Below are 26,657 nucleotides of genomic sequence, written 5' to 3'. Positions count from 1 at the left end.
TCTTAGGGTTTTCAGAACAACAAGTAACATCATATATTTCACATAAAGTCCAAGCATAGCATTTCAAACTATGAATTTGATCCAGTAAAAGTTTTCCTTTTTTAGATATATGGTGTCGCACATAACAAGCATGCTCATCTAAAGATTTGCCCTCAACTAAGCTAGTTGGGGTTTCGGCACGAGCACAAACGGATCGAAGATGATCCAAGTAAAAAGCTTCAGGAGTGTGATAGATTTTGAGTGGTTCTTCAACCATTGGTGTAGTAGGAACAACTAATTTTTTTGGTATTTTGCGTTTCCTACCCATAACTAAAGATAGAAAACAACTAAGAACAGAAAATAAAAATTACTTAGTGATAAAGCAAACAAGCACACACGAGAATATTCACCCCACGCTATGACTCCCCGGCAACGGCGCCAGAAAAAGGTCTTGATAACCCGCAAGTATACGGGATCAATTGTAGCCTCTTTCGATAAGTAAGAGTGTCGAACCCAACGAGGAGCTAAAGGTAGAACAAATATTCCCTCAAGTTCTATCGACCACCGATACAACTCTATGCACGCTTGACGTTCGCTTTACCTAGAACAAGTATGAAACTAGAAGTACTTTGTAGGTGTGTTTTTTGAAACTGCACGACAGTGGGAGAGGCTCCCACTGACTTTGTATTACTCACAAGGAACTAGTTACAACATTGTTACAAGTGGGTTGTAAGGCCCCCCGGCCATGTGTTCTAGAGTTCCACCTAAGCAGCGGCTACAAGCTATGTATGTTTGTTTCTAGGGAGGGACACAGGCCCTCCTTGCAATTATGAACTAACAAAGCCAAAAGCTCTTTGAATCTAGCCAACCATGAACCAAAAGAGTGTGGAATCCCCCTGAAGTGAACATTGTTTCTCTCCTTCCACAGGCTCCAAGCGGCCAGCAAGAAATATCCATAAACAACGGCATGCGCCAACCATCTTTGTCAGCATGTATCAGGGTTAGCCTATTCCCAGAGCTTGGCCAGAGCATGCCAACCTTGTCTCAACAATGGCGGCTAAACGGGCAGTTGAAGAAGAGATGCTTGACCGTTTCCTCATGAGGGTTTTGACAAAGCATGCAGGCGTAGTTGTTCCTGATCACAGCAAAATGTCGGCGTTTCAGCATATTCCTAGTGTTCAATCGATCGACCACCAGCAGCCAACCAAACATTTTAAACTTGATTGGGCTCTTGGCCTTCCACAGCCATCCAAAGGCCACATCAGCAACCGTATCCCTGAAACAGTGATCATAGTATCTCTTGGAGGAGAAATATCCACCAAGGTTGCAAACCCATGTGTCGTTGCAATCTCTGTCAAGCAGGACATGCATGGACCCATGTTGGATTTCTCCGATTTCCTCTCTAGCTTGCGTGGAGAGAGGCAGGTGGAAGATCAAGCTTGGGTCAGTGGCAGTGAGAATATTAACCACTGGCTCGTCTTCATTCAGGCAGAAAGAGAAAGCTCTGGGGTAGATCTCCATCAGAGGGGCGTAACGATCATCGAACCATGCATCTTTCCAAAACAGAGATGAGGAGCCATTGCCCGGAGCGACCTTGGTAACCCCACGGAACACATCGCTGAGCTGCATAACATCACGCCACCAGAAAGAACCCAACGGTTCCACTGCATGTGGAATTCTGTCAGAGTAATATGTGTCCCAGATCAAGGTCACCGAGGGGACATTGTGGTGGTTGTAAAACTTAAACAGATGTTTCAGAAGGAGGTCAATGTTCTGGGTTTTGATATCGATGACTCCAAGCCCCCCTTTACTTTTGGGTCTACAGACCAATTCCCAAGCAGCGAGGGAATTATTTTTGACGCCATAATCAGAGTTCTTTGCCCAAAGACAGTACATGCGTAGCTTGTCAAGGTGCTCAATCACTTTTGGGTGCGGCTTGATCATGCACATGGCATAGATCAACATGGAGGTGACTGCAGAATTGACCAAGGTGAGCTTGGCCCCCGATGACATTAACGCAAGAGCCGTTGACATTTTCCTTTCCACCCCATGCACCAACGGCATGAGATCAAGTAGCGTCGGCTTGGCCGTGCCCATGGGGAGGCCAAGGTATGTGAACGGCATAGATCCAATCGAGCAACTGAAAATGTGAGCCAGGTCAAGTGCGCGTTGTTGATCAAGGTTAATGGGTATAAGCGTGGAATTATAAAAATTAGTTTTCAGACCAATAGATGCTGCATAATCCTCTAGGATTGTTTTCATACGGGCAGCTTGGTCAGGGCAGGCATGCATCACCAGAATGGTATCGTCTGCGTACTGCACCACCGGATAATCCCCGTCGTGATTGCATGGGATGGGTAGATCAATCAATCCACGAGCAAAAGCATCATTGACCGCGGCTTGGAGAAGATCAGCAGCAAAGACAAAAATCAGAGGAGAGAGGGGGTCGCCCTGGTGCACCCCGCATTTGCATTGGAATTTTCTGCCAGGAACCCTATTGAGTAAGACAGAAGACACCGGAACCAAAGATAGATTCCATCCAACCCAGCCACTTGTCATCAAAACCCATATGTTTCATGATCTCCATCATCGGGGCATGTTCGATGGTGTCAAAGGCTTTGGCAAAGTCCAATTTGAGCAACATTATCTCACGCGACGACCTCTGGCACTGGTGGATATATTCAAACGACCAAGCAAGGCAGTACTGGATGGTCCTCCCCTTAATGAAACCATATTGGTTTCTATGGATGATCATCAAGATAACTTTCTGCAGACGGTTGGCCAAGATTTTGGTGATGATTTTCAGACAGCAATTCAGCAGGGTTATTGGCAGTTTCAGGAGAAGATGTCTTTGGAATCAAGGTAATGAACCCCTCACTGATGCTGGTAATATCAAGATTGCCTTCATGGAAATCTTGACACATTTTATAGAAATCCTCTTTAATGATTGGCCAGCAGCTCTTGAGAAAGCAACCATGAAATCCATCGGGGCCCGGGGCACGATCGTCCGGCATTTCTTTCACCACTGCGTCAATCTCCTCCTTAGAGAAAGGCAGAGGCAGCATTTCCAGACCAGGGATTTGTCTGATGATCCGGGGGAGATTGAAACACATGGTAGTAGGTTTGAAGGAGCCCAAACGATCCAATATAAACTAGGGGCTATTTAGATAAAGAAGCAATAAAGTAAATATAGCGAGTGTGGAAAAGTGGCGGTAGGAGTTGTGAAATTGTCCCTAAGAAATTGACTACGTTACTAGACCGGTAATCACTATTGCAATTCTATTTGAGGGAGAGGCATAAGCTAACATACTTTCTCTTCTTGGATCATATGCACTTATGATTGGAACTCTAGCAAGCATCTGCAACTACTAAAGATCATTAAGGTAAAACCCAACCATAGCATTAAAGTATCAAGTCCCCTTTATCCCATACACAAACAACCTACTTACTCGGGTCTGTGCTTCTGTCACTCACGCCACCCACCATAAGCAAACCATGAACATATTGCAAACCCTACAGCGGGGATCCCTCACGCTTGCGCGACACTGAGAGCACAATAGGACAGCACCAATAATAAAACATGCAATTCAAACCAATCATAGCAATTCATCAATCACCGGTGGGACAACGAAAATCTACTCAGACATCATAGGATGGCAACACATCATTGGATAATAATATGAAGCATAAAGCACCATGTTCAAGTAGAGGGTATAGCGGGTTGCGGGAGAGTGGACCGCTGAATATAGATGGGGGAAGGTGATGGAGATGTTGGTGAAGATGGCGGAGGTATTGGTGAAGATCGCGGTGATGATGATGGCCCCGGCAGCGCTCCGGCGCCACCGGAAGCAAGGGGGAGAGAGCTCCCCTTCTTCTTCTTCTTCCTTGACCTCCTCCCTAGATGGGAGAAGGGTTTACCCTCTGGTCCTTGGCTCCCATGGTGTGGGAGGGGCGAGAGCCCCTCCAAGATTGGATCTATCTCTCTGTCTCTCTCTGTTTCCGCGTTCTGGAATTCTGCCCTGGCACCGTTTCTTTTATATCCAGAGATCCGTAACTCCGATTGGATTGAAACCTTCGCCCAGATATTTTTCCAAAAATTAGCTTTCTTGCAGCCAAAGAAGGGCATCAACCGCCTTACGAGGGGCCTAGGAGGGTGGGGGCGTGCCCACCTAGAGTGGGCGTGGGCCCCTATCTCCTGACCACCTCGGGCACCGTCTTGCGTTGATTTTACTTCCCAAAAAACACAAATATTCCAAAATAATTATCTGTCCGTTTTTATCCTGTTTAGACTCCGTTGGTATGGGGTTTCTACGAAACATAAAACATGCAACAGACAGGAACTGGCACTAGGCACTGGATCAATATGTTAGTCACAAAAATAATATAAAAAGTTACCAAAAGTATATGAAAGTTGAATAATATTGGCATGGAACAATCAAAAATTATAGATACGACGGAGACGTATCAGTGCACTTTGTATGGATAGTAGCCCCTGAGACTCTGGTTGCCATCCGGACGAGGCGAGCAGAGGATCATAGTCTTAGGTAATGATGGTGCCAATTTTGTGTGCAGGCGTCTGCATCTCCGGCGGCTGACTGAACTGCTGAATTTGCTGAAGTGAGGCGGCAACTTGACGTGGCGGATGCAGACATCACACTTGTGAACAAGCGGCTTGACAAGGCACAGGGTATGTATATTTGGGTGGTCAGCAAATATTAATAAGAGCATGATGCTAGGATTTATAATATGCTTTGAGTACAGATGGTGCTGCCGCTGTGGAGACCCTTCGGGCAGATCTTGCCCGGGCCAAGGAGCAAGCCAGGAGAAGCAATGCGGCCGCCGTGAAGGCAGCTGATGAATTAAAAGCCGAACAGGCTGCTCATCACCAAAGCGAGGATAAAATAGCCGACATGGCTCTTGAGCTACAAAATGTCGCCAGCCGATATGAACTTCTTGAAAGGGAAAACCAAAAGAAAACGGCTGACCTAAAGAAGGCCTTCTAAGCAGCAAAGGAAACTCACTCTGAGATCAGAGCGGCTCGGGAGGAGCTTCGGCAAGCCGGTGAGATCGCGGCTGGGAAGCCCTTTTTGTTGTGAACGAAATTCGGCGATCCGAAGTATGCCCCTCTTGATCAATTGTGGAGTTCTTCAGACGCATACTTGGATTTGGCAAAGAGTGCTGCTGATGCGACACAGTATTTCGAAGATCGAGAAGATCATGAAATGGAAAGATTGTTCTGGTCGCAGTTCAGTACTCCAAGGCGTCCGCTGCTGTTGAATGAGCAAATGGCCGAATGGGCCGAGCTCCATAGGTTATCCGGGCTTGCCATGAAGGCCGTCGTGGATCACCTGTGGCCGACGGAACCAAGTCTAGATAGTTATTTTGGTTTGGTGCAACGATTTATTTGTGCTGTGCCGCATATCAACGCTGTCAAGAGGTCGGCGTGCATAGAGGGTGCGCGGATGGCCCTTGCCCGTGTTAAGACATATTGGGCGAAGATGGAGGCCACCGATATTGCAACCAGGGTTCCGCCCGGGGGCCAGGACTTGCCCGAGCACTATTTTGAAGAAGTCTTAGAAGGTGCCCGTTTAATAGAGGCTCAGTGCTCAAAGAATACCATGTTCAAATGACATGTATCTTGTTTGTAAAAACAATGCTTTTGATAATAAAGGCTATATGTATACTTTTGCCCGTAAAGTATTGTAGTGCCTCCTGTGCGGCCGCTTATGTATATATGTATATAACCTGAAAGTTTGCAGTCGTCGGCTTCAGCCCCCTCGCATATAATGCGGGGGTGTTCGGCAAAGCGCGTAATCACACTTGATCCAATGTCTTGGTACGTTAAGGAGGTGGTAGCGCGGCGAACAAGGCAATCAGACTATATAGCTTTAACACTTTCACTTAGCCATAGGAGTTTGACAGTGGGGCTACTATATAGCCCCTGGTATGTTCGCTTTCATCCGAATACGGTGCGTGTACATACGTGACCAGGAAACCGGTCCTTCGTTAATGCAGATGAATCGCTAAGATTCCGCTGAGTCATCGAGTGGTTGACCAGTCTCTCGCTTTATCATGACAGTCAGTTTTTGGCTTTCTCTACTGAGGTGCTCATCCGGATGAACCAGGGCACAATCGCAGTAGTTCTCCCGGTGCCACCTTAGCCGATAGAGTGGAACGTAAGGTAGCAAAACACAAGAGACGGGCAAACCCAACTATTGACCAAAGACATGATTCGGAGCTGATGCATATAAGGCCAAACTCGCGACGCCGAATACTCCCGAAGGTATTCGGACTTGACAACATATACTGGGCTGAGTACCGCCCTCGATAACGAGCCCTGAATTTCTAGGTACGTGCATTAATCCGGCGTGATGAAAGAGCGGCTGTGGTGAGAGCATAGATCCCAAAAACACATTGGTTGCGGCCCCTGTAATGTCTATTTTAGATTGGTGAATCATAAGCTTGCCAATGACGCCAGTATCCCTCTTGGTCATTTTAAGTACCAAGAGGGTGTGGGCCAACAAGAGACAATCAAAAAGGTTTACACAGGGTCTTAATCTAAAAAGAAACCTTTGAACGGGGCCCTGCTGCACGTCTATGCCTTTGTCTCCGTTGTGCTGTATCCTGGAAGGGCATAGCACGATGGTCATCTGTAAAAAGAAAGAAAAACCTAGGTGAAAGAATCTGGTGTGACCGTGCGTAAAGTCGGTTAATCTTAATGAACCGTGAAAATTTGATCTCTTGAGTGTAAATAGGGTCGAGCCGAACTATGGGCCTTTTACATGCGGGTAGCCCCTAGCACCACATATGGGGGCATAGCCATTAATCAAGCTCAGGTTTATCTGGGCTGCTATAACTAGGTGTGCGCCGTACGCGTCTAGCCGTGTCTGTGGTCTCGAAGACCGATGAGTTACTTGGGTTGGAGGGCCGTTCAGTGGTTCGGCTGCTAGAGCCTCCATGTAATCTTTCGCACGAAGAGAACGGTCTGTGTTTCCGCTGATTGTGATGACGCCATGTGGACCAGACATCTTAAGTTTGAGATAATCGTAATGCAGTACTGCATTGAAACGGGTGAAGACCATTCTTCCGAGTAGTGCATGACCACCGCTTTGGAACGGAGCGATGTCGAAGATTAGTTCTTCGCTTCGAAAGTTGTCGGGAGAATCGAATACAACCACTAACGTCAAAGAGCCTGTGCAGCGGGCCTCTACGCCTGGTATTACTCCTTTAAAGGTAGTACTGCTTTGGTTGATTCTTGACGGGTCTATCCCCATCTTGTGGACAGTGTCCTGATATATCAGATTAAGACTACTGCCGCCGTCCATGAGGACTCGGGTGAGATGGTATCCGTCAATTATTGGGTCGATCACCAAGTCGGCCGAACCTCCATGCCGGATACTAGTCGGATGATCCCTGCGATCGAAAGTGATTGGGCAGGTCGACCATGGATTGAATTTGGGGGCGACTAGTTCTACAGCGTATACGTCTCAGAGTGCCCGTTTGCGCTTCCCCTTTGGTATGTGGGTGGCGTAAATCATGTTCACTATTTTGACCTCCGGTGGATTTTTTTCTATTCCCCAGTGTTCGGCTGGCGAGGTTCGTCCTCGTCTTCACTTGGCGGCTCCCTCCCCTTGTGTTCAGCATTTAGCTTGCCGGCCTTCTTGAAGACCCAGAATTCTCTGTCGGTGTGATTCGCAGGTTTCTCGGGGGTGCCATGAATTTGATAGGACCTGTCTAAAATTTTATTTAGACTATACGGTCCATCTCTACTGCCTTTAAATGGCTTTTTCCGTTGACCGGGTCTGGAGCTCCTGAATCCAGTGTTTACCATTGTGTTGTCTGGGCTGCCTTCATTATTTTGACGCTTGTTTTTATTGCGTCACGATTTTCCATTGCCATCCCTTATTTCGGATGTGCCTGGATCGTTGGTGCCGCTTCGGGCCAACCAACTGTCCTCACCTGCGCAAAAGTGGGTCATAAGAGTTGTTAGGGCTGCCATTGTCCTTGGCTTTTCCTGGCCGAGGTGTCTGGCAAGCCATTCGTCCCGGACACTGTGTTTGAAAGCTTCTAGGGCTTCGGCATCGTTGGTGAGAAATCTGTTCCAAAGCTTACGGGCTGACTCTCCGGGTTGTTCAATTATGCGACTTAAATCGTTTGCATCCGGGGGTCGAACGTATGTCCCTTGAAAATTAGCCCTGAAAGCGTCCTCGAGTTCCTCCCAGCTTCCAATGGAATTTTCGGGAAGGCTTTTCAACCAGTGTCGACCTGGTCCTTTCAACTTGAGGGGCAGGTATTTGATGGCATGGAGATCGTCTCCGTGAGCCATATGGATGTGAAGAATAAAGTCCTCAATCTAGACTGCAGGGTCTGTCGTTCCGTCGTATGCCTCGATGTTTACGGGTTTAAACCCCTCTGGAAATTCATGATCCAGCACCTCATCAATGAAGCACAGGGGGTGTGCGGTGCCCCTGTACTTGGATGTGTTGTGGCGTGGTTCCGATGGCTGTAGTGTTCGGTGTTGATTCCGAGCTGGTAGTCGATCATTATAGTCGGTTTGGTGGTCGTGATCCTGCGTAGGAACACGTTTCCTAGATCCATAGATGGACTTGGTCATACCAGCTCTTTTGTCCAGGTGCTCACGTAGACCGTGTGCTGACTTGTGTGCAGCGTCATTAGCCGCTCTGTCTCGGCCACGGGGTGGTCGGTCCGGCAGATCGGTCGTGTTGTTTTTTGGCGGAATGGGCGCGATAGCCTCGTCGTCGAATTCGGGTAGCAGCTTGCGTTTTGGGTAGCTCTTTGTGTGGTGATCACCGCCGTATATTTCTTCAGTGTCGAGCACTTTGTTCCATCTGTGGTTGAGCATATCCTGCGCGGCTTTAAGCCATTGCTTCTGCTTCTTCAAGCTCCTCGCGGTGGAAATAAGCCTTTTGTAGAGGTGCTCTTGTTCCAAGTGCTTTTCCGAGATGATGTGTGCATCATCGTCCGGACTGTTCTCCTCTCCAGAGACAGGTTTATAAGTTTTGTCTTCGGCATCGCTGTGATCGGACAGCGGCCCTGGACTGTGTTTGCCGTCTCCTGGCCCGTCCTGCTTCATCGCTGGGTCTGCGGGGTCGTCATTGTCTTCGGCATTGTCTGGGGTGTTATTCTTTCTTGTACCAGTATCGCTGTTTTTGCTATGGCGGGGTTTAGAGCGGCGCCACTGATGTCGGCGCTTTGGCTGCTTCTCAGGAGTCGTTGCATCCTTCTGCTCCTCGCCATTGTTTTCTTTGGGTGTGTCCACCATGTATATGTCATATGATGAGGTGGCTGTCCAGCGCCCTATGGGCGGTGGTTCCTGTTCTACCCCGGTATCGTCGTCCATACAGTCGATGTCTTCAGAGTCAAAATCAAGCATGTCGGTTGAGTCATTGACAGTGGCTATTAAGTGGGTGGTGGGTGGGTACGAATTTCTTCGTCGTCCGCTTCCCACTCCAGCCGGACATAGTTCGGTCGAGAGTCTCCTGACAGGGAGAGAGATTTTAATGAGTTTAGCACGTCGCCCAAGGGTGAGTGCTGAAAGATATCCGTGGAGCTAAACTCCATGATCGGTACCCAATTAGATCCGATGGGCACGGATGTACGCGGTTCGGAGCATATGGCCGGAGATGAGTCCGAGGATCCGATGACACAGACCTCCTTGGAAGTGAAATCTGTGTTCGGCTCTATCTCCGCTGAGTGTGCAGCCTCCGTGGCTAGTCCATCAACCCGTCCTCGGATGGCACGATCTGCTCTAGATGTAAAGCTGGGGAAGCTGCAGGTGTGATCTCCTGAACATCGTCCGATGGCAGATCTAAGTCATGCTCATCGCGACTATAGGGTGCACCTGTCATGGGCTCGAATCCGTCGAAGATCAAGTCTTCGTGGATGTCGGCAGTGTAATTCAGGCATCCAAACCCGACCTGATAGCCAGGGGCGTAGCTATCGATCTGCTCCAGATGGCCAAGCAAGTTGACCCGCAGTGCGAAGCCGCAGAATACGAAGATCTGTCTGGGGAGGAAAACCTCACCCTAGATAGCATCATTGTAGATGATCGAAGGGGCCATCAAGCCTTATGGTGACGACAGAGTGGAACTCTCAATGAAAGCACCAATGTCGCTGTCAAAACCGGCGGATCTCGGGTAGGGGGTCCCGAACTGTGCGTCTAAGGCTAATGGTAACAGGAGGCGGGGGACACGATGTTTACCCAGGTTCGGGCCCTCTCTATGGAGGTAATACCCTACTTCCTGCTTGATTGATCTTGATGATATGAGTATTACAAGAGTTGATCTACCACGAGATCGTAGAGGCTAAACCCTAGAAGCTAGCCTATGATTATGATTGTTGTCGTCCTACGGACTAAACCCTCCGGTTTATATAGACACTGGAGGGGGCTAGGGTTACACAGAGTCGGTTACAGAGAAGGGAATCTACATATCCGAATCGCCAAGCTTGCCTTCCACGCAAAGAAGAGTCCCACCCGAACACGGGACGAAGTCTTCAATCTTGTATCTTCATAGTCCAACATTCTGCCATAAGCATATAGTCCGGCTGTCCAAGGACCCCCTAATCCAGGACTCCCTCATCGACCCCTCTCTCTCACTCACTCTCCCCCATCACTCTCGCCCGCGCCGATAATCACCGTCGTCCGTCCGCCACCGAGGTACTCCCTCCTTCCATCCCTCCTCCTCCTCCCACCGCGCCCTCCTCCCTCCTCCTCCCACCGCGCCCTCCTCCCTCCGCCTACGGCCGCCCCCTCCTTCCTCCTCCGCCGGCAGCCCTCCTCCCACCGCCCCTCCCTCCTCCTCTTCCGGCCGGCCCTCCCCCTCCTCCTTCGGCCACCCCCCCCTCTTCTCTCCTCCCTCCCTCCCTTGTCTCTGTTCTTGCAAATCGTAGGTGTTTTGAATAAAATAGAAGTAAGAAAATTTAGGGTAGAACTAGGGTAGTAGAATTTTTAGCAAGTGTTTAATAGAAAATAGTTTATTTAGTAAGTGATTAATATAACTAGTTTATTTATATTAGGTACTTAATAGAACTAGTTTATTTGGTAAGTGCTTAATAGAACTAGTTTATTTATAGTAAGTGCTTAATAAAACTACTTTATTTAGTAAGTAGTTAATAAAACTAGTTTATTTAGTAAGTAGTTAATAAAACTAGTTTATTTACTGTTAGGATTATATATAAGATATTTTCATATTTTGAACCACTGAAATGCAATGACCATCGATAAATGGCCTATGTTTTGCCGAAGTGTTGATTAATTTCCGTTCCGGCAAATTTCAGGTGCTCGATATGTCTTTTTAGCAAAGGTCATGCCGGATTTTTTGGGTTTTGCTGTCGAGTTATAATCCTTGAATTTTGAACACAGGAGATGTCTGATGACGATGGGATCCCGGAGTGTGGGTACTGCTACGATGACCGTGGTGTGTGCGACAGGTTTCCTCACCTACAAAATGATAGGTTTTTCACCGTGAAGCTGGAAGAGACCTTCGGTGTTTGTACGGTACACAACGACAAGCATTTCATCGTAATAAATATCATCACTTGTGCTTCTTTTGTTCAACATGTAATTTATGGATTTTTTTTCAACTCGACTAGTACATCCCGTGCCATGCTAGACCATATGTATTGGAGAAGCTTGGTTTTGGTTTAGATGACTTTGAGAATGTGGAGACGATGAGGGCTCACTTAAGAACTAAACATGGTTATGAGTTTCTGGTTAAGTTCTACAATGCGGTCGATCGCTCCCATTTTGGTTGCTCTAATTGTGAAGCTCTCTACAAGGCATATGGATTTGAGGAGGAAATACGAATAAGATTTGATATTCGTCCTGAAGATTATGATGATGATGATGATAATGTCGACATCTGGGTGGATGTGGATATGCCTCCAGTTTTACCTAGATGTGAGTTTGTCAAACTAATTTGTTAAGTTCAGTAATTTATGTTGTTAATTTAAAAATACTTGGTGTTCGTCCGTACTAAACTTATTTATTTATAATTGTCATCTTATTTCTTATCTTCAAGAAATACTCGAAAGGTATTACACAACACACACTACAGCTATGATTCCATGCTTAATTGTGAGGAGAAAGGTTATCTTGTCTCATTCATAGAAGATGTTGAGGCCTTCAAAACCAGTCACTCTATCAGCCCAAATTATACTAGATACGTGCCACTAGTCCATACATTGCTTGATGGTAACTTCATTGCCAAAAACTTGGTAAGATTTTGTTAATGATGGTAACTTCATTGCATACATTATTCTTAAGTAAACTACATTGCTAACTATATATGTTACTATTTCGGTTTTGAAAAGAGGCTCCCAAAGAAGGTTGTGCCTGACATGCTATGTACCGAAGGTGATATGCATATGGTTAGCTTACGACCAACTCCTTCGGAGGCTTACCATATTGCATACTCGATTTCTTCAAATGATGGAAGGCTCAAAATCAAAGAATGGAGCAAAGTGATGAATGCACACACGCAAATAATTGGAGACAAAATGAATGTGCGCAAGCCACAAGTTGGAGATAGGTTTATGTCCATTCTCCATTATGGTGAAGGACCGGTTTATCTATTTTATGGTATTTTAGCTAGGAGAGAGGAGTAGGTCCTAACTATTAAGAAAAAATAGTTAGTGTTGATTATATATGACTACAATGTCTTAGACTTGATGGTGATGCTGAGTAGGAGTAGTGATTATGAGTACTATGATGATGATGAGGAGGAGTTTGTCATTATAACTAGTGACGAAGTTGTTATATGATGTCTCATCATGGACGAAAATGATGATTATGAGAAGTTATATGACAATGATATATTATGATGATAAGTTGTTAATGATATTATGATGATGATGATAAGTTATTATGTCACTGGGTGAAAGAACCGCGGATTAGTTTCAAATGGATGGATCCAAAGTGACCATTGGTTACTTTGGATCCATGCACTTGAAACTAATCCAAAGTTATTTCACCTAATGATTTAATAACTCATTATGATGTTAAAATAATCTCTAAATTGCTACTGTATGAAAAATTGTATACAGGTGTATGAATACGACCTAAAATTCAAAAGAAATGGAATACGGAATAATAGTAGTAGCGGTTATTCTCGAAAGCGCTACTAGTAGTTAGCAGTAGCGATTGGCATGGAAAGCGCTACTACTAAGAAGATATATCAGTAGCGCGTGCCAGTCGGCGCTACAGAGTCGGCGCTACTGCTAAGCTTTAGCTGTAGCGCCTTATCAGTAGCGTGCCTACCCACGCTACTGATAGGCCAAAAACCAGCGCTACTACTAGGCTTTTCCCTAGTAGTGAGATGCTGCATCCGGTCATCTTTTTTGCTAGAGTTGACATGTGTGGATGCTCGAATGAGGCGGGAGAAAAGCTGCGAAACCTCAGCGACCATGCGGCCATGGTTCCCGCGAGCTACAACGGCGCGGACCGACGCCGAATGGCGGCATGCTTCTAGCAACGTGGCGAGGTGCTGGGACCCGTCGGCAAAAAAGCTGCAAGCAGTCATCAGAGTAGCTACGACGGTGGTGACTGCGAGCTGCGCATTTTTGCTGGAACCAACAGGCCACATGCGAAGTCTTTTTGCTGGAATTGGCTCGCGCATTTGCTGGAACTAGAGACTATAGATGCTGGAATCAGCGACGGTGAGCACCGACTTGCCGGCGAGATGTTACAACAAGCGCATGCAAATGCTGGAACCAGAGAGAGTTTTTGCTGGAACTAGTGCGAGTGTCTATTGCGAGCATCAGAGCGGCAGAAACCATCGATAATGCATCTCTCCAGCGTGGCGCGGTGCTACGGACCTACGCGACAGGACGTGCGATGTTGTCGAGGGGGGGGGGCATTGGCAAGCTGCGCAAGGTGTGAGGAGGAAGGAGCTGAACAGCCAAATCAGCCGGCCTACGCAACTTGCATCTGATGACTAGTGCGCGGCCCACCAGAATTTGGGCCGGCCAAATGGCACCTAGCACTGCGCTTTATTTATTCCATGATTATAAACACTTGATTATAGTTCGGTTTTGCAAGAAGATATGTTAAATCAAATTATAATGGACAAATTACATTTAACAAAAGAAGCGATTTACAATACACAAATAAGCATGCACGGTGCGTCAAGAAGAAAAGGCACCTCAATCGTCGGTCACTAAATGAACAACATGAGACTAGTCACGACAATGGCTAGACCTAGCCGCGCCCTCGCAGACTGATCAATGCCAGCCACCGTGGCCGAGCTTAATACAGTCTCGTACCGGCACCGGAACCGCTTTCCCGTCCCTCGGCACCGTTGTATTGTCCGCACTGCCTTCGACTTCACGTTGACTTGAACCTTCATACCGGCGATGCAATGCCCTGGAACGCCGCAAATGAAGTACCGCGTCCCAATGGCCGCAAGTGGGACGATGTCGTTGCCGGTCAGGAACATCACGATGGGGCTAGAGCTGTTGCAGGCGTCATACCCAGCCTTCCTCACCTCCACCACATTGTGCACGGTGGTGGAGTACTCAAACTGGAGCTCATCGCCGATGGTAAACCTAGTTCTCGAAGCCCACGTGGTGTAGTTGGTCTGCAGGTCCCATGATCCGGCCGACGCGCCCACCGTGTGACTGGCGCCGAGCACCATCCCGAGCATGGCCACGACCAGGGTGATCAAGATAAGAACTTTAGCCCCCATGGATTAAATGTCGACCAACTAACTAACTGAAAAGATCGGAGCTAGAAGTTAGCACTAGAGAGAAATTTGATAGGATCTAAGGAAGTTGCAGAAAGAATGGTTGCACGATGGAAGGTGTTGTAAGATCGTTGATGCCACTATGTCAAAATATATAGGCAATGGATTGGTCAAGCTAGGTTCATCAGGTGAGAACGTGTTGACCAGGTGAGGTATAGTAGGTCTAAGATGCATGAATACGAGTACTCCCAGATGAATTTAAATACATGTTGGTGCGTGCATGCTTGGCTCGCCTATTATACCATGATGATAATCTAATAATGGTGGCGATGGGATCCATAACCGAGAGTAGACTGGGTCTGGCGGCTGCTGCTATCGATCTGGTGCTCGAGCGTGCTAAACATTAATTATTTGAACATAATCTTTGATTAAAATTATGAACGTATTGGTGCGCGCGTGCATATTCCTACCGCGCGATAATTGATTTATTAAGATGTACGCCACTGTAAAAATTGGAAAATAAAACGTAATCATCTTTTCACAATGGTACATAAATTACGTACCATACCTTTATTATATAGAAGGCAGGATAACAAATACAAGAAGGGCAGTAATAGGCGTTGCTCGACTGAATTTGGTCAAGATCGGTCACCATGCGCGCCATTGTAATAGGCCATCAAGGACAACCGATTTCACGAATCGTTCTCTCTCTCGAAACAAGCTTTCGCCCCCTTCATAGATAAAGGCATAAACAACCAAACCGAAACAAAATGACCTGATACATGGCAGAACCTCATAAGCTGATCTAAAGAAAATCGATAATACTAGCCAAGAACACTCAAAACGCTCTAAGTGCACCTAAACGCCTGGAGCTAGCAACCGAGAAGAAGCACATGAAACCCACCATCGTGCAAGAAGAAGACACCCTCACCGGCGATGCCCCCAGGAGGGTAACGACCCAAAGCGTCGCCACCGCCGCATCAGCCGAAGCTAAGAAAGGTTTCACCCTAAGAGTTGGATGACAAGAAGAAGTACAAGGTGATGCCCCAAGAGGGATACAACACCTGCAGGCCTTGTCGCCGCCGGCGCCAGAGCGCAAAGCTTTCGCTCGACCACAACTCCCACCACATCGAGGAAACTCTAACGGGACCCCATCACGACAGAATGGGAGCACCACATCCAGATCAAGGCAAAGCTTTCATCGAAGTCGTCTGCTACGCCAAGATCACCCATCACCGTGCACCTCACCACCCACAGGGCCAAGGTACACCGTCAGCACCCGCCACCACGTCGCTCCCTGGAGAGCAAAGCCACGTAGCCCGTGGCGGGGTTAAATCCGGCAGATCTCGGGTAAGGGGTCCTGAGCTGATGATTTTAGCTTGATGGTAACAGGATGAACAAGGGCTTGGCGAGCTGAACTCTTGTAATTTCTGTTTCTTGGCGAGCAGATTTTTGGACACAAGATGAAAACAAAATATGGCAATGCTTTCAAAGCTTGGCGATCTGAAGTCTTGCAATTTCCGTTTCTTCTTTTTTTTGGCTCGGTTTGTTAGGGTTTGTTTTCTTCATTTATCTTCTTTTTAGGCTTATCTCAAACCAGTGTGTACATACATTTCCCAATAATGTAAAATGTTGCACTGGGTGTTTACCCCAATGTTTCGCCTTAAATATCATTTTACTTATCTAGACGAATTTAGCTCTGCCTGAATTTCTGTTGTATATAATGGATGGATGTAATGTCGTTGCACTCAACACATCTTTGATAAATTTATTTCATGGTTACACGCTTGGTTATTATTTGGGGTTTTGCAAGAAAATATGTTAAATTCAATTATAATGAATGCAATTACATTTAACAAAAGAATTGAATTTAATACACGAAGGGACCCTCTTACGACTGAACAAGGAAAAAAGGACCAGAATCATTGTTCACTCTAAAAGAACAACGTAAGACCAGCCGCAACAACTATCAGACCAAGCCGGGCCACCGTGGACTGATCGACGCCAGCCGCCGCAGCTGAGCTTAATACTGTCTCGGACTGGCAGCGACGCCGGTTCCCTCTCCGTCGGCATCGCTGCACAGTCCGCACTTCTTTCGACTTGACGTTGACCTCGACCTTCATGCCGGCGTCGCAATGCCTAGAGACGCCGCAGATGAAATACCGGGTCCCGACGGTGGCAAGCGGAACAACATCATTACCACTCGGGAAAGTCGCTATGGGGCTGGAGCCGTTGCAGGAGTCATACCCCGTCTTGCTCACCTCCACCACGTTGTGCACGGCGGCGGAGTACTGGAACTTGAGCTCATCGCCGGTGGTGAATCTGATTCTCGAAACCCACTGAGAGTAGTTGGTCTGAAGGTCCCATGACCCGTGCGGTGCGCCTACGGTGTGGCTGGCACCAAGTGCCATCCCAAGCATGGTCATGGCCACGGTGATCAGAATAAGAGTTTTGGTCTCCATGGATTAAATATGAATCTACTAGCTTGCTGACTTAGTAGTACTAACTGAAAATATGATGGGGGATGGAAGTTAGCGCTAGGGAGAAAATTGGTTATGTTATCTGATCAACTAATGATCACAAGCTCCAAGGAAGCTAATGAGAGAAATGGCTGCGGGATAGATGGTGTTGTGAGATCATTGATACTAGTGTGTCGACATATATAGGCTATGGATGTGTTAAAGGAGCATCGGGTGTAAGCGCGTTGACTAGGTGCATGAAAATAACATCGTACACGTTATCTCCTGAAACTGATATTATTATATATGCTTGGCTCCATAGCTTTAATAGAAAATTAACAGTGGAGAAGATGAGATTGGTAGCCGTCAGTAGACCGGGTCTGGGGAGAAAACGATTAGTAACCAAAAAGTCAGTAGACCATGTCCAAAAAATTAGTTAGGAGATCATCAGTAGCCATCAGTGGACCTTGTCCTCGATAGATCCGGATGCCCGCCGTACTAAACATAAATTAATCCAACATATTCTCTAGTTAAACATTCCGAACATGTTGGTCCGCACATGTACCACATGAGTACGTCAAATAATTACATAACTAACTAAGGTTCTTCTAAAATAATAATTAAGATGTATGCCACTGTCAAAATTCATGGAAATTCACTATTGACAATATGTTGTGTTGACCAAATTCAAAAGTTGCATAGTCTGCAGGGTAAGGCGCCTCGCCCTTGTCATCTAGCTAAAATCATATTTGGCAAAGAGGATTTATAGTTGGTCCTAGTTTTTGGTAGTGAAAGGTAATTCCACTAATAATTAGTTGTCATATATGTATTATACATTTGAGCTAAACCACGACACTTATAATGGATCGGAGGGAGAATTTTTTATCACCATCATTTCTCCTCGAGATGCCCTTGTTTCTTTTTTCAAGTACGAGTTCCCATGTTTCAAATATCAAGGGGTAATCTCTGCAGTCCTGAGTGGGGAACTATACCTTGGGCACATTGGCTTCAACCTGGTACTTACGTCCAAACACTATCACTAAGTAAACCTTAAATAATATAGAGGAAAATTATCATAAGAGAACAATTTGAAGCAGGCTCACAAGGTACGGCCTGGAGAGGTTATAAAATTTGCGACGTAAATGACAATTCAAAGCTAAATGAAAAAAATATTTATACTAAATATTACCCTTTTGTTACTCGTCTCTTAGCCCTTTCTCTAATACGATGACATAAAAGTAAATGCCCCTTATAGCTCCTAAGATAAAATCATAAATGTGCCATCTTTGAAGAAAAACGACGGAAGAAAGCTATGCTCACCGAAGAGAAAAGCTACAACGGGACACTGTGATGCTACATATAGCCATGGTTTTTGCTGGAACCAGTTGGTGAGTGTTGGAAATATGCCCTAGAGGCAATAATAAAAGGATTATTATTATATTTCCTTGTTCATGATAATTGTCTTTTATTCATGCTATAATTGTATTATCCGGAAATCGTAATACACGTGTGAATACATAGACTACAACATGTCCCTAGTGAGCCTCTAGTTGACTAGCTCGTTGTTCAACAGATAGTCATGGTTTCCTGACTATGGACATTGGATGTCATTTATAACGGGATCACATCATTAGGAGAATGATGTGATGGACAAGACCCAATCCTAAGCATAGCACAAGATCGTGTAGTTCGTTTGCTAGAGCTTTTCCAATGTCAAGTATCTTTTCCTTAGACCATGAGATCGTGTAGCTCCCGGGTACTGTAGGAGTGCTTTGGGTGTACCAAACGTCACAACATAACTCGGTGACTATAAAGGTATACTACGGGTATCTCCGAAAGTGTCTGTTGGCTTGACACGGATCGAGACTGGGATTTGTCACTCCGTATGACGGAGAGGTATCTCTGGGCCCACTCGGTAATGCATCATCATAACGAGCTCAAAGTGACCAAGTCTCTGGTCACGGGATCATGCATTGCGGTACGAGTAAAGTGACTTGCCGGTAACGAGATTGAACGAGGTATTGGGATACCGACGATCGAATCTCGGGCAAGTAACATACCGATTGACAAAGGGAATTGTGTACGGGGTTGCTTGAATCCTCGACATCGTGGTTCATCCGATGAGATCATCGAGGAGCATGTGGGAGCCAACACGGGTATCCAGATCCTGCTGTTGGTTATTGACCGGAGAGCCGTCTCGTTCATGTCTACGTGTCTCCCGAACCCGTAGGGTCTACACACTTAAGGTTCGATGACACTAGGGTTGTAGAGATATTAGTATGCAGCAAACCGAAAGTTGTTCGGAGTCCCGGATGAGATCCCGGATGTCACGAGGAGTTCTGGAATGGTCCAGAGGTAAAGAATTATATATGGGAAGTCGACTTTCGGCCATCGGGAAAGTTTCGGGGGTCACCGGTATTGTACCGGGACCACTGGAAGGGTCCCAGGGGGTCCACCGGGTGGGGCCACCTATCCCGGAGGGCCCCATGGGCTGAAGTGGGAGGGGAACCAGCCCCTGGTGGGCTGGTGCGCCCCCCCCTTGGGCCCCCCATGCGCCTAGGGTTGGGAACCCTAGGGGAGGGGGCGCCTCCACTTGCCTTGGGGGACAAGGCACCCCCTTGGCCGCCCCCCTTGGAGATTCAATCTCCTTGGGCCGGCGCCCCCCTAGGGACCCTATATAAAGAGGGGGGAGGGAGGGCAGCCGCACCCTTGCACTTGGCGCCTCCCTTCCCCCTTGCTACACCTCTCCCTCCCGCAGACGCTTGGCGAAACCCTGCCTGGATCCCTGCTGCATCCACCACCACGCCGTCGTGCTGCTGGATCTTCATCAACCTCTCCTTCCCCCTTGCTGGATCAAGAAGGAGGAGACGTCATGCTGACCGTACGTGTCTTGAACGCGGAGGTTCCGTCCATTCGGCGCTAGGATCTCCGGTGATTTGGATCACGACGAGTACGACTCCCTCAACCCCGTTCTCTTGAACGCTTCTGCTCGATCTACAAGGGTATGTAGATGCACTCCTCTCTCTCGTTGCTAGATGAACTCATAGATTGATCTTGGTGAAATCGTAGAATTTTTTTTATTTTCTGCAACATTCCCCAACAGTGGCATCATGAGCTAGGTCTATGCATAGTTCTCTTTGCACGAGTAGAACACAATCTGTTGTGGGCGTAGATGTTGTCAACTTTCTTGCCACCACTAGTCTTATTTTGCTTCAGCAGTATTGTGGGATGAAGCGGCCCGGACCGACCTTACACGTACACTTACGTGAGACAGGTTCCACCGACTGACATGCACTAGTTGCATAAGGTGGCTAGCGGGTGTCTGTCTCTCCCACTTTAGTTGGAGCGGATTCGATGAAAAGGGTCCTTATGAAGGGTAAATAGAAGTTGACAAATCACGCTGTGGCTTTGTCATAGGTAAGAAAACGTTCTTGCTAGATCCCTATTGCAGCCACGTAAAAGATGCAACAATAATTAAAGGACGTCTAACTTGTTTTTGTAGCAATTGCTTTGTGATGTGATATGGTCAAAAGTTGTGATGAATGATGAATGATATATTGTGATGTATGAGATGATATTCTTGTAATAGGAATCACGACTTGCATGTCGATGAGTATGACAACCGGCAGGAGCCATAGAAGTTGTCTTAATTATTGTATGACCTGCGTGTCAATGATTTAACGCCATGTAATTACTTTACTTTATTCCTAAACCGTTAGCTATAGTAGTAGAAGTAATAGTTGGCGAGCAACTTCATGGAGACACGATGATGGAGATCATGATGATGGAGATCATGGTGTCATGCGGGTGACGAAGATGATCATGGAGCCCCGAAGATGGAGATCAAAGGAGCTATATGATATTGGCCATATCATGTCACTACTATTTGATTGCATGTGATGTTTATCATGTTTTTGCATCTTGTTTACTTAGAACGACGGTATTAAATAAGATGATCCCTCATAATAATTTCAAGAAAGTGTTCCCCCTAACTATGCGCCGTTGCGACAGTTCGTTGTTTTGAAGCACCACGTGATGATCGGGTGTGATAGATTCTAATGTTCACATACAACGGGTGTAAGACAGATTTACACATGCAAAACACTTAGGTTAACTTGACGAGCCTAGCATGTACAGACATGGCCTCGGAACACAAGAGACCGAAAGGTCGAACATGAGTCGTATGGAAGATACGATCAACATGGTGATGTTCACCGATGATGACTGGTCCGTCTCACGTGATGATCGAACACGGCCTAGTCGACTCGGATCATGTATCACTTAGATGACTAGAGGGATGTCTAATCTGAGTGGGAGTTCATTAAATAATTTGATTAGATGAACTTAATTATCATGAACTTAGTCTAAAATCTTTGCAAAAAATGTCTTGTAGATCAAATGGCCAACGCTCATGTCAACATGAACTTCAATGCGTTCCTAGAGAAAACCAGGCTGAAAGATGATGGTAGCAACTATACGGACTGGGTCCGGAACCTGAGGATCATCCTCATAGCTGCCAAGAAAGCATATGTCCTTGAAGCACCGTTAGGTGACCCACCTACTCTCCCAGCACTGCAACGTTTGGCAGACACGTGCTGATGATTACTCCCTCGTTCAGTGCGGCATGCTTTACAGCTTAGAACCGGGCCTCCAAAAGCGTTTTGAGCAACACGAAGCATATGAGATGTTCGAGGAGCTGAAAATGGTTTTCCAAGCTCACGCCCGGGTCGAGAGATATGAAGTCTCCGACAAGTTCTATAGTTGTAAGATGGAGGAAAATAGTTCTGTCAGTGAGCACATACTCAAAATGTCTGGGTTGCACAACCGCCTGTTCTAGCTGGACATTAACCTCCCAGACAAGGCGGTCATTAACAGAATCCTTCAGTCACTCCCACCGAGCTACAAGAGCTTTGTGATGAACTACAATATGCAGGGGATGGTGAAAACTATTCCTGAAGTATTTTCAATGCTGAAGTCAGCAGAGGTAGAAATCAAAAAGGAACGTCAAGTGTTGATGGTCAATAAAACCACCAAGTTCAAGAAAGGCAAGGGTAATAAGAACTTCAAGAAGGACGGCAAGGATGTTGCCGCGCCCGGTAAGCCAGTTGCCGGGAAACAAGTAAAAGAATGGACCCAAGCCTGAAACTGAGTGCTTTTATTGCAAAGGGAAGGGTCACTGGAAGCGGAACTGCCCCAAATACTTAGCGGACAAGAAGGCCGGCAACACTAAAGGTATATGTGATATACATGTAATTGATGTGTACCTTACTAGTGCTCATAGTAGCTCCTGGGTATTTGATACCGGTGCCGTTGCTCATATTTGTAACTCAAAGCAGAAGCTGCGGAATAAGCGGAGACTGGCGAAGGACAAGGTGACCGTCGGGAATGGTTCCAAGGTCGATGTGATCGCCGTCGGCATGCTACCTCTGCATTTGCCTACGGGATTAGTTTTAAACCTCAATAATTGTTATTTAGTGCCAAGTTTGAGCATGAACATTGTATCTAGATCTCGTTTAATACGAGATGGCTACTCATTTAAATCCGAGAATAGTGGTTGTTCTATTTATATGAGAGATATGTTTTATGGTCATGTCCCGATGGTCAATGGTTTATTCTTAATGAATCTCGAACGTAATGTTACACATATTCATAGTGTGAATACCAAAAGATGTAAAGTTGATAACGATAGTCCCACATACTTGTGGCACTGCCGCCTTGGTCACATTGGTGTCAAGCGCATGAAGAAGCTCCATGCTGATGGACTTTTAGAGTCTCTCGATTATGAATCATTTGACACATGCAAACCATGCCTCATGGGCAAAATGACCAAGACTCCGTTCTCCGGAACAATGGAGCAAGCAACCAACTTATTGGAAATCATACATACCGATGTGTGCGGTCCAATGAGCGTTGAGGCTCGTGGAGGATATCGTTATGTTCTCACTCTCAGTGATGACTTGAGTAGATATGGGTATGTCTACTTGATGAAACACAGGTCTGAGACCTTTGAAAAGTTCAAGGAATTTCAGAATGAGGTAGAGAATCAACGTGACCAAACGATAAAGTTCTTACGATCAGATCGTGGAGGAGAATATTTAGGTCACGAATTTGGTATGCACTTAAGGAAATGTGGAATCGTTTCACAACTCACGCCGCCTGGAACACCTCAACGTAACGGTGTGTCCGAACATCGTAATCGCACTCTATTGGATATGGTGCGATCTATGATGTCTCTTACCGATTTACCGCTATCATTTTGGGGATACGCTCTAGAGACAGCTACATTCACTTTAAATAGGGCTCGTCTAAATCCGTTGAGACGACACCGTATGAATTATGGTTTGGGAAGAAACCTAAGGTCTCGTTTCTAAAAGTTTGGGGATGCGATGCTTATGTCAAGAAACTTCAACCTGAAAAGCTCGAACCCAAGTCGGAAAAAATGCGTCTTCATAGGATACCCTAAGGAAACCATTGGGTATACCTTCTACCTTAGATCCGAAGGCAAGATCTTTGTTGCCAAGAACGGATCCTTTCTGGAAAAAGAGTTTCTCTCGAAAGGAGTAAGTGGGAGGAAAGTAGAACTCGATGAAGTACTAGCTCTTGAACCGGAAAGTAGTGTAGCTAAGGAAAATGTTCCTGTGGTGCCTACTCCGACTGGAGAGGAAATTAATGATGATGATCAAGGTACTTCGGATCAAGTTGCTACTGAACTTCGTAGGTCCACAAGGACACGTTCCACACCAGAGTGGTATGGCAACCCTGTCCTAGAAATCATGTTGTTAGACAACGGTGAACCTTCGAACTATGAAGAAGCGATGGCGGGCCCAGATTCCAACAAATGGCTTGAAGCCATGCAATCCGAGATAGAATCCATGTATGAAAACAAAGTATGGACTTTGACAGACTTGCCCGATGATCGGCGAGCGATAGAAAATAAATGGATCTTTAAGAAGAAGACGGACGCGGATGGTAATGTTACCATCTATAAAGCTCGACTTGTCGCTAAGGGTTATCGAAAAGTTCAAGGGGTTGACTACGATGAGACTTTCTCTCCCGTAGAGAAGCTGAAGTCCGTCCGAATGATGTTAGCAATTGCCGCATACTATGATTATGAGATATGGCAGATGGACGTCAAAACGGCATTCCTTAACGGCTATCTTAAGGAAGAACTGTATATGATTCAGCCAGAAGGTTTTGTCGATCCTAAGAATGCTAACAAGGTGTGCAAGCTCCAGCGATCCATTTATGGGCTGGTGCAAGCATCTCGGAGTTGGAACATTCACTTTGATGAGATGATCAAAGCGTTTGTGTTTATGCAGACTTATGGAGAAGCCTGTGTTTACAAGAAAGTGAGTGGGAGCTCTGTAGCATTTCTCATATTATATGTAGATGACATAATTTTGATGGGAAATGATATAGAACTATTGTACAACATTAAGGCCTACTTGAATAAGTGTTTTTCAATGAAGGACCTTGGAGAAGCTGCTTACATATTAGGCATCAATATCTATAGAGATAGATCGAGATGCCTCATAGGTCTTTCACAAAGCACATACCTTGATAAGATATTGAAGAAGTTCAATATGGATCAGTCCAAGAAAGGGTTCTTGCCTGTATTGCAAGGTGTGAGATTGAGCTCGGCTCAATGCCCGACCACGGCAGAAGATAAAGAAGAGATGAGTGTCATCCCCTATGCCTCAGCCATAGGATCTATTATGTATGCCATGCTGTGTACCAGACATGATGTAAACCTTGCCATGAGTTTGGTAGGAAGGTACCAAAGTAATCCCGGCAAGGAACACTGGACAGCGGTCAAGAATATCCTGAAGTACCTGAAAAGGACAAAGGACATGTTTCTCGTTTATGGAGGTGACGAAGAGCTTGTCGTAAAGGGTTACGTCAATGCTAGCTTCGACACAGATTTGGATGACTCTAAGTCACAAACCGGATACGTGTATATGTTGAATCGTGGAGCAGTAAGCTGGTGCAGTTGCAAGCAGAGCATCGTGGCGGGATCTACATGTGAAGCGGAGTACATGGCAGCCTCGGAGGCAGCGCATGAAGCAATATGGATGAAGGAGTTCATCACCGACCTAGGAGTCATACGCAATGCATCGGGGCCGATCACTCTCTTCTGTGACAACACTGGAGCTATTGCCCTTGCCAAGAAGACCAGGCACATCAAGCGTCGTTTTAAGTCCATCCATGAAAATGTTCAAGATGGAGACATAGATATTTGCAAAGTACATACGGATCTGAATGTCGCAGATCCATTGACTGAACCTCTTCCGCGAGCAAAACATGATCAACACCAGAACTCTATGGGTGTTCTATTCATCACAATGTAACTAGATTATTGACTCTAGTGCAAGTGAGAGACTGTTGGAAATATGCCCTAGAGGCAATAATAAAAGGATTATTATTATATTTCCTTGTTCATGATAATTGTCTTTTATTCATGCAATAATTGTATTATCTGGAAATCATAATACACGTGTGAATACATAGACCACAACATATCCCTAGTGAGCCTCTAGTTGACTAGCTAGTTGATCAACATATAGTCATGGTTTCCTGACTATGGACATTGGATGTCATTGATAACGGGATCACATCATTAGGAGAATGATGTGATGGACAAGACCCAATCCTAAGCATAGCACAAGATCGTGTAGTTCGTTTGCTAGAGCTTTTCCAATGTCAAGTATCTTTTCCTTAGACCATGAGATCGTGTAACTCCCAGATACCATAGGAGTGCTTTGGGTGTACCAAACGTCACAACGTAACTGGGTTACTATAAAGGTATACTACGGGTATCTCTGAAAGTGTCTGTTGGGTTGACACGGATCGAGACTGGAATTTGTCACTCCGTATGACGGAGAGGTATCTCTAGGCCCACTCGGTAATGCATCATCATAACGAGCTCAAAGTGACCAAGTGTCTAGTCACGGGATCATGCATTGCGGTACGAGTAAAGTGACTTGCCGGTAATGAGATTGAACGAGGTATTGGGATACCGACGATCAAATCTCGGGCAAGTAACATACCGATTGACAAAGGGAATTGTATACGGGGTTGCTTGAATCCTCGACATCGTGGTTCATCCGATGAGATCATCGAGGAGCATGTGGGAGACAACATGGGTATCCAGATCCCGTTGTTGGTTATTGACCGGAGAGCCGTCTCGGTCATGTCTACGTGTCTCCCGAACCCGTAGGGTCTACACACTTAAGGTTCGGTGACGCTAGGGTTGTAGAGATATTAGTATGCAGCAAACCGAAAGTAGTTCGGAGTCCCGGATGAGATCCCGGACGTCACGAGGAGTTCCGGAATGGTCCGGAGGTAAAAAATTATATATGGAAAGTCGAGTTCCGGCCATCGGGAAAGTTTCGGGGGTCACCGGTATTGTACTGGGACCACCGGAAGGGTCCCGGGGGGTCCATCGGGTGGGGCCATCTATCCCGGAGGGCCCCATGGGCTGAAGTGGGAGGGGAACCAGCCCCTGGTGAGCTGGTGC

The 26,657-nt window shown here is 46.3% G+C and overlaps 3 protein-coding genes across 3 annotated transcripts in view; all 3 read right to left on the bottom strand.

The window, feature by feature from the left end:
• Positions 1–14,156: 14,156 nt before the first annotated feature.
• Positions 14,157–14,684, bottom strand: LOC123079773 (mavicyanin-like). Its single transcript, XM_044502578.1, has one exon. The coding sequence runs from the start codon at positions 14,682–14,684 to the stop codon at positions 14,157–14,159; it is 528 nt and encodes a 175-aa protein (XP_044358513.1).
• A 1,920-nt stretch (positions 14,685–16,604) lies between these two features.
• LOC123095138 (uclacyanin 1-like) lies at positions 16,605–17,298 on the bottom strand. Its single transcript, XM_044516956.1, has one exon. It carries the CDS (start codon positions 17,141–17,143, stop codon positions 16,616–16,618), a length of 528 nt encoding a protein of 175 aa, XP_044372891.1. The 5' UTR covers positions 17,144–17,298; the 3' UTR covers positions 16,605–16,615.
• Positions 17,299–17,778: 480 nt separating this feature from the next.
• Positions 17,779–26,657, bottom strand: part of LOC123095127 (uclacyanin 1-like) — an 11,122-nt gene continuing 2,243 nt past the window's right edge. Inside the window, exons 2-4 of the mRNA XM_044516946.1 lie at positions 18,244–18,296; positions 18,133–18,189; positions 17,779–17,877 (exon numbers count right to left, since the gene is read on the bottom strand). Of these exons, the coding sequence (XP_044372881.1) occupies positions 17,779–17,877; positions 18,133–18,189; positions 18,244–18,296 (209 nt within the window). The remainder of the gene's footprint in view (positions 17,878–18,132; positions 18,190–18,243; positions 18,297–26,657) is intronic.

Source organism: Triticum aestivum, chromosome 1B (genome assembly GCF_018294505.1).
Source record: "Triticum aestivum cultivar Chinese Spring chromosome 1B, IWGSC CS RefSeq v2.1, whole genome shotgun sequence".
Taxonomy (NCBI): Eukaryota; Viridiplantae; Streptophyta; class Magnoliopsida; order Poales; family Poaceae; genus Triticum; species Triticum aestivum.
The sequence above is the reverse complement of the archived record's forward strand: the minus strand, read 5'-3'. Positions and strand labels throughout refer to the sequence as shown.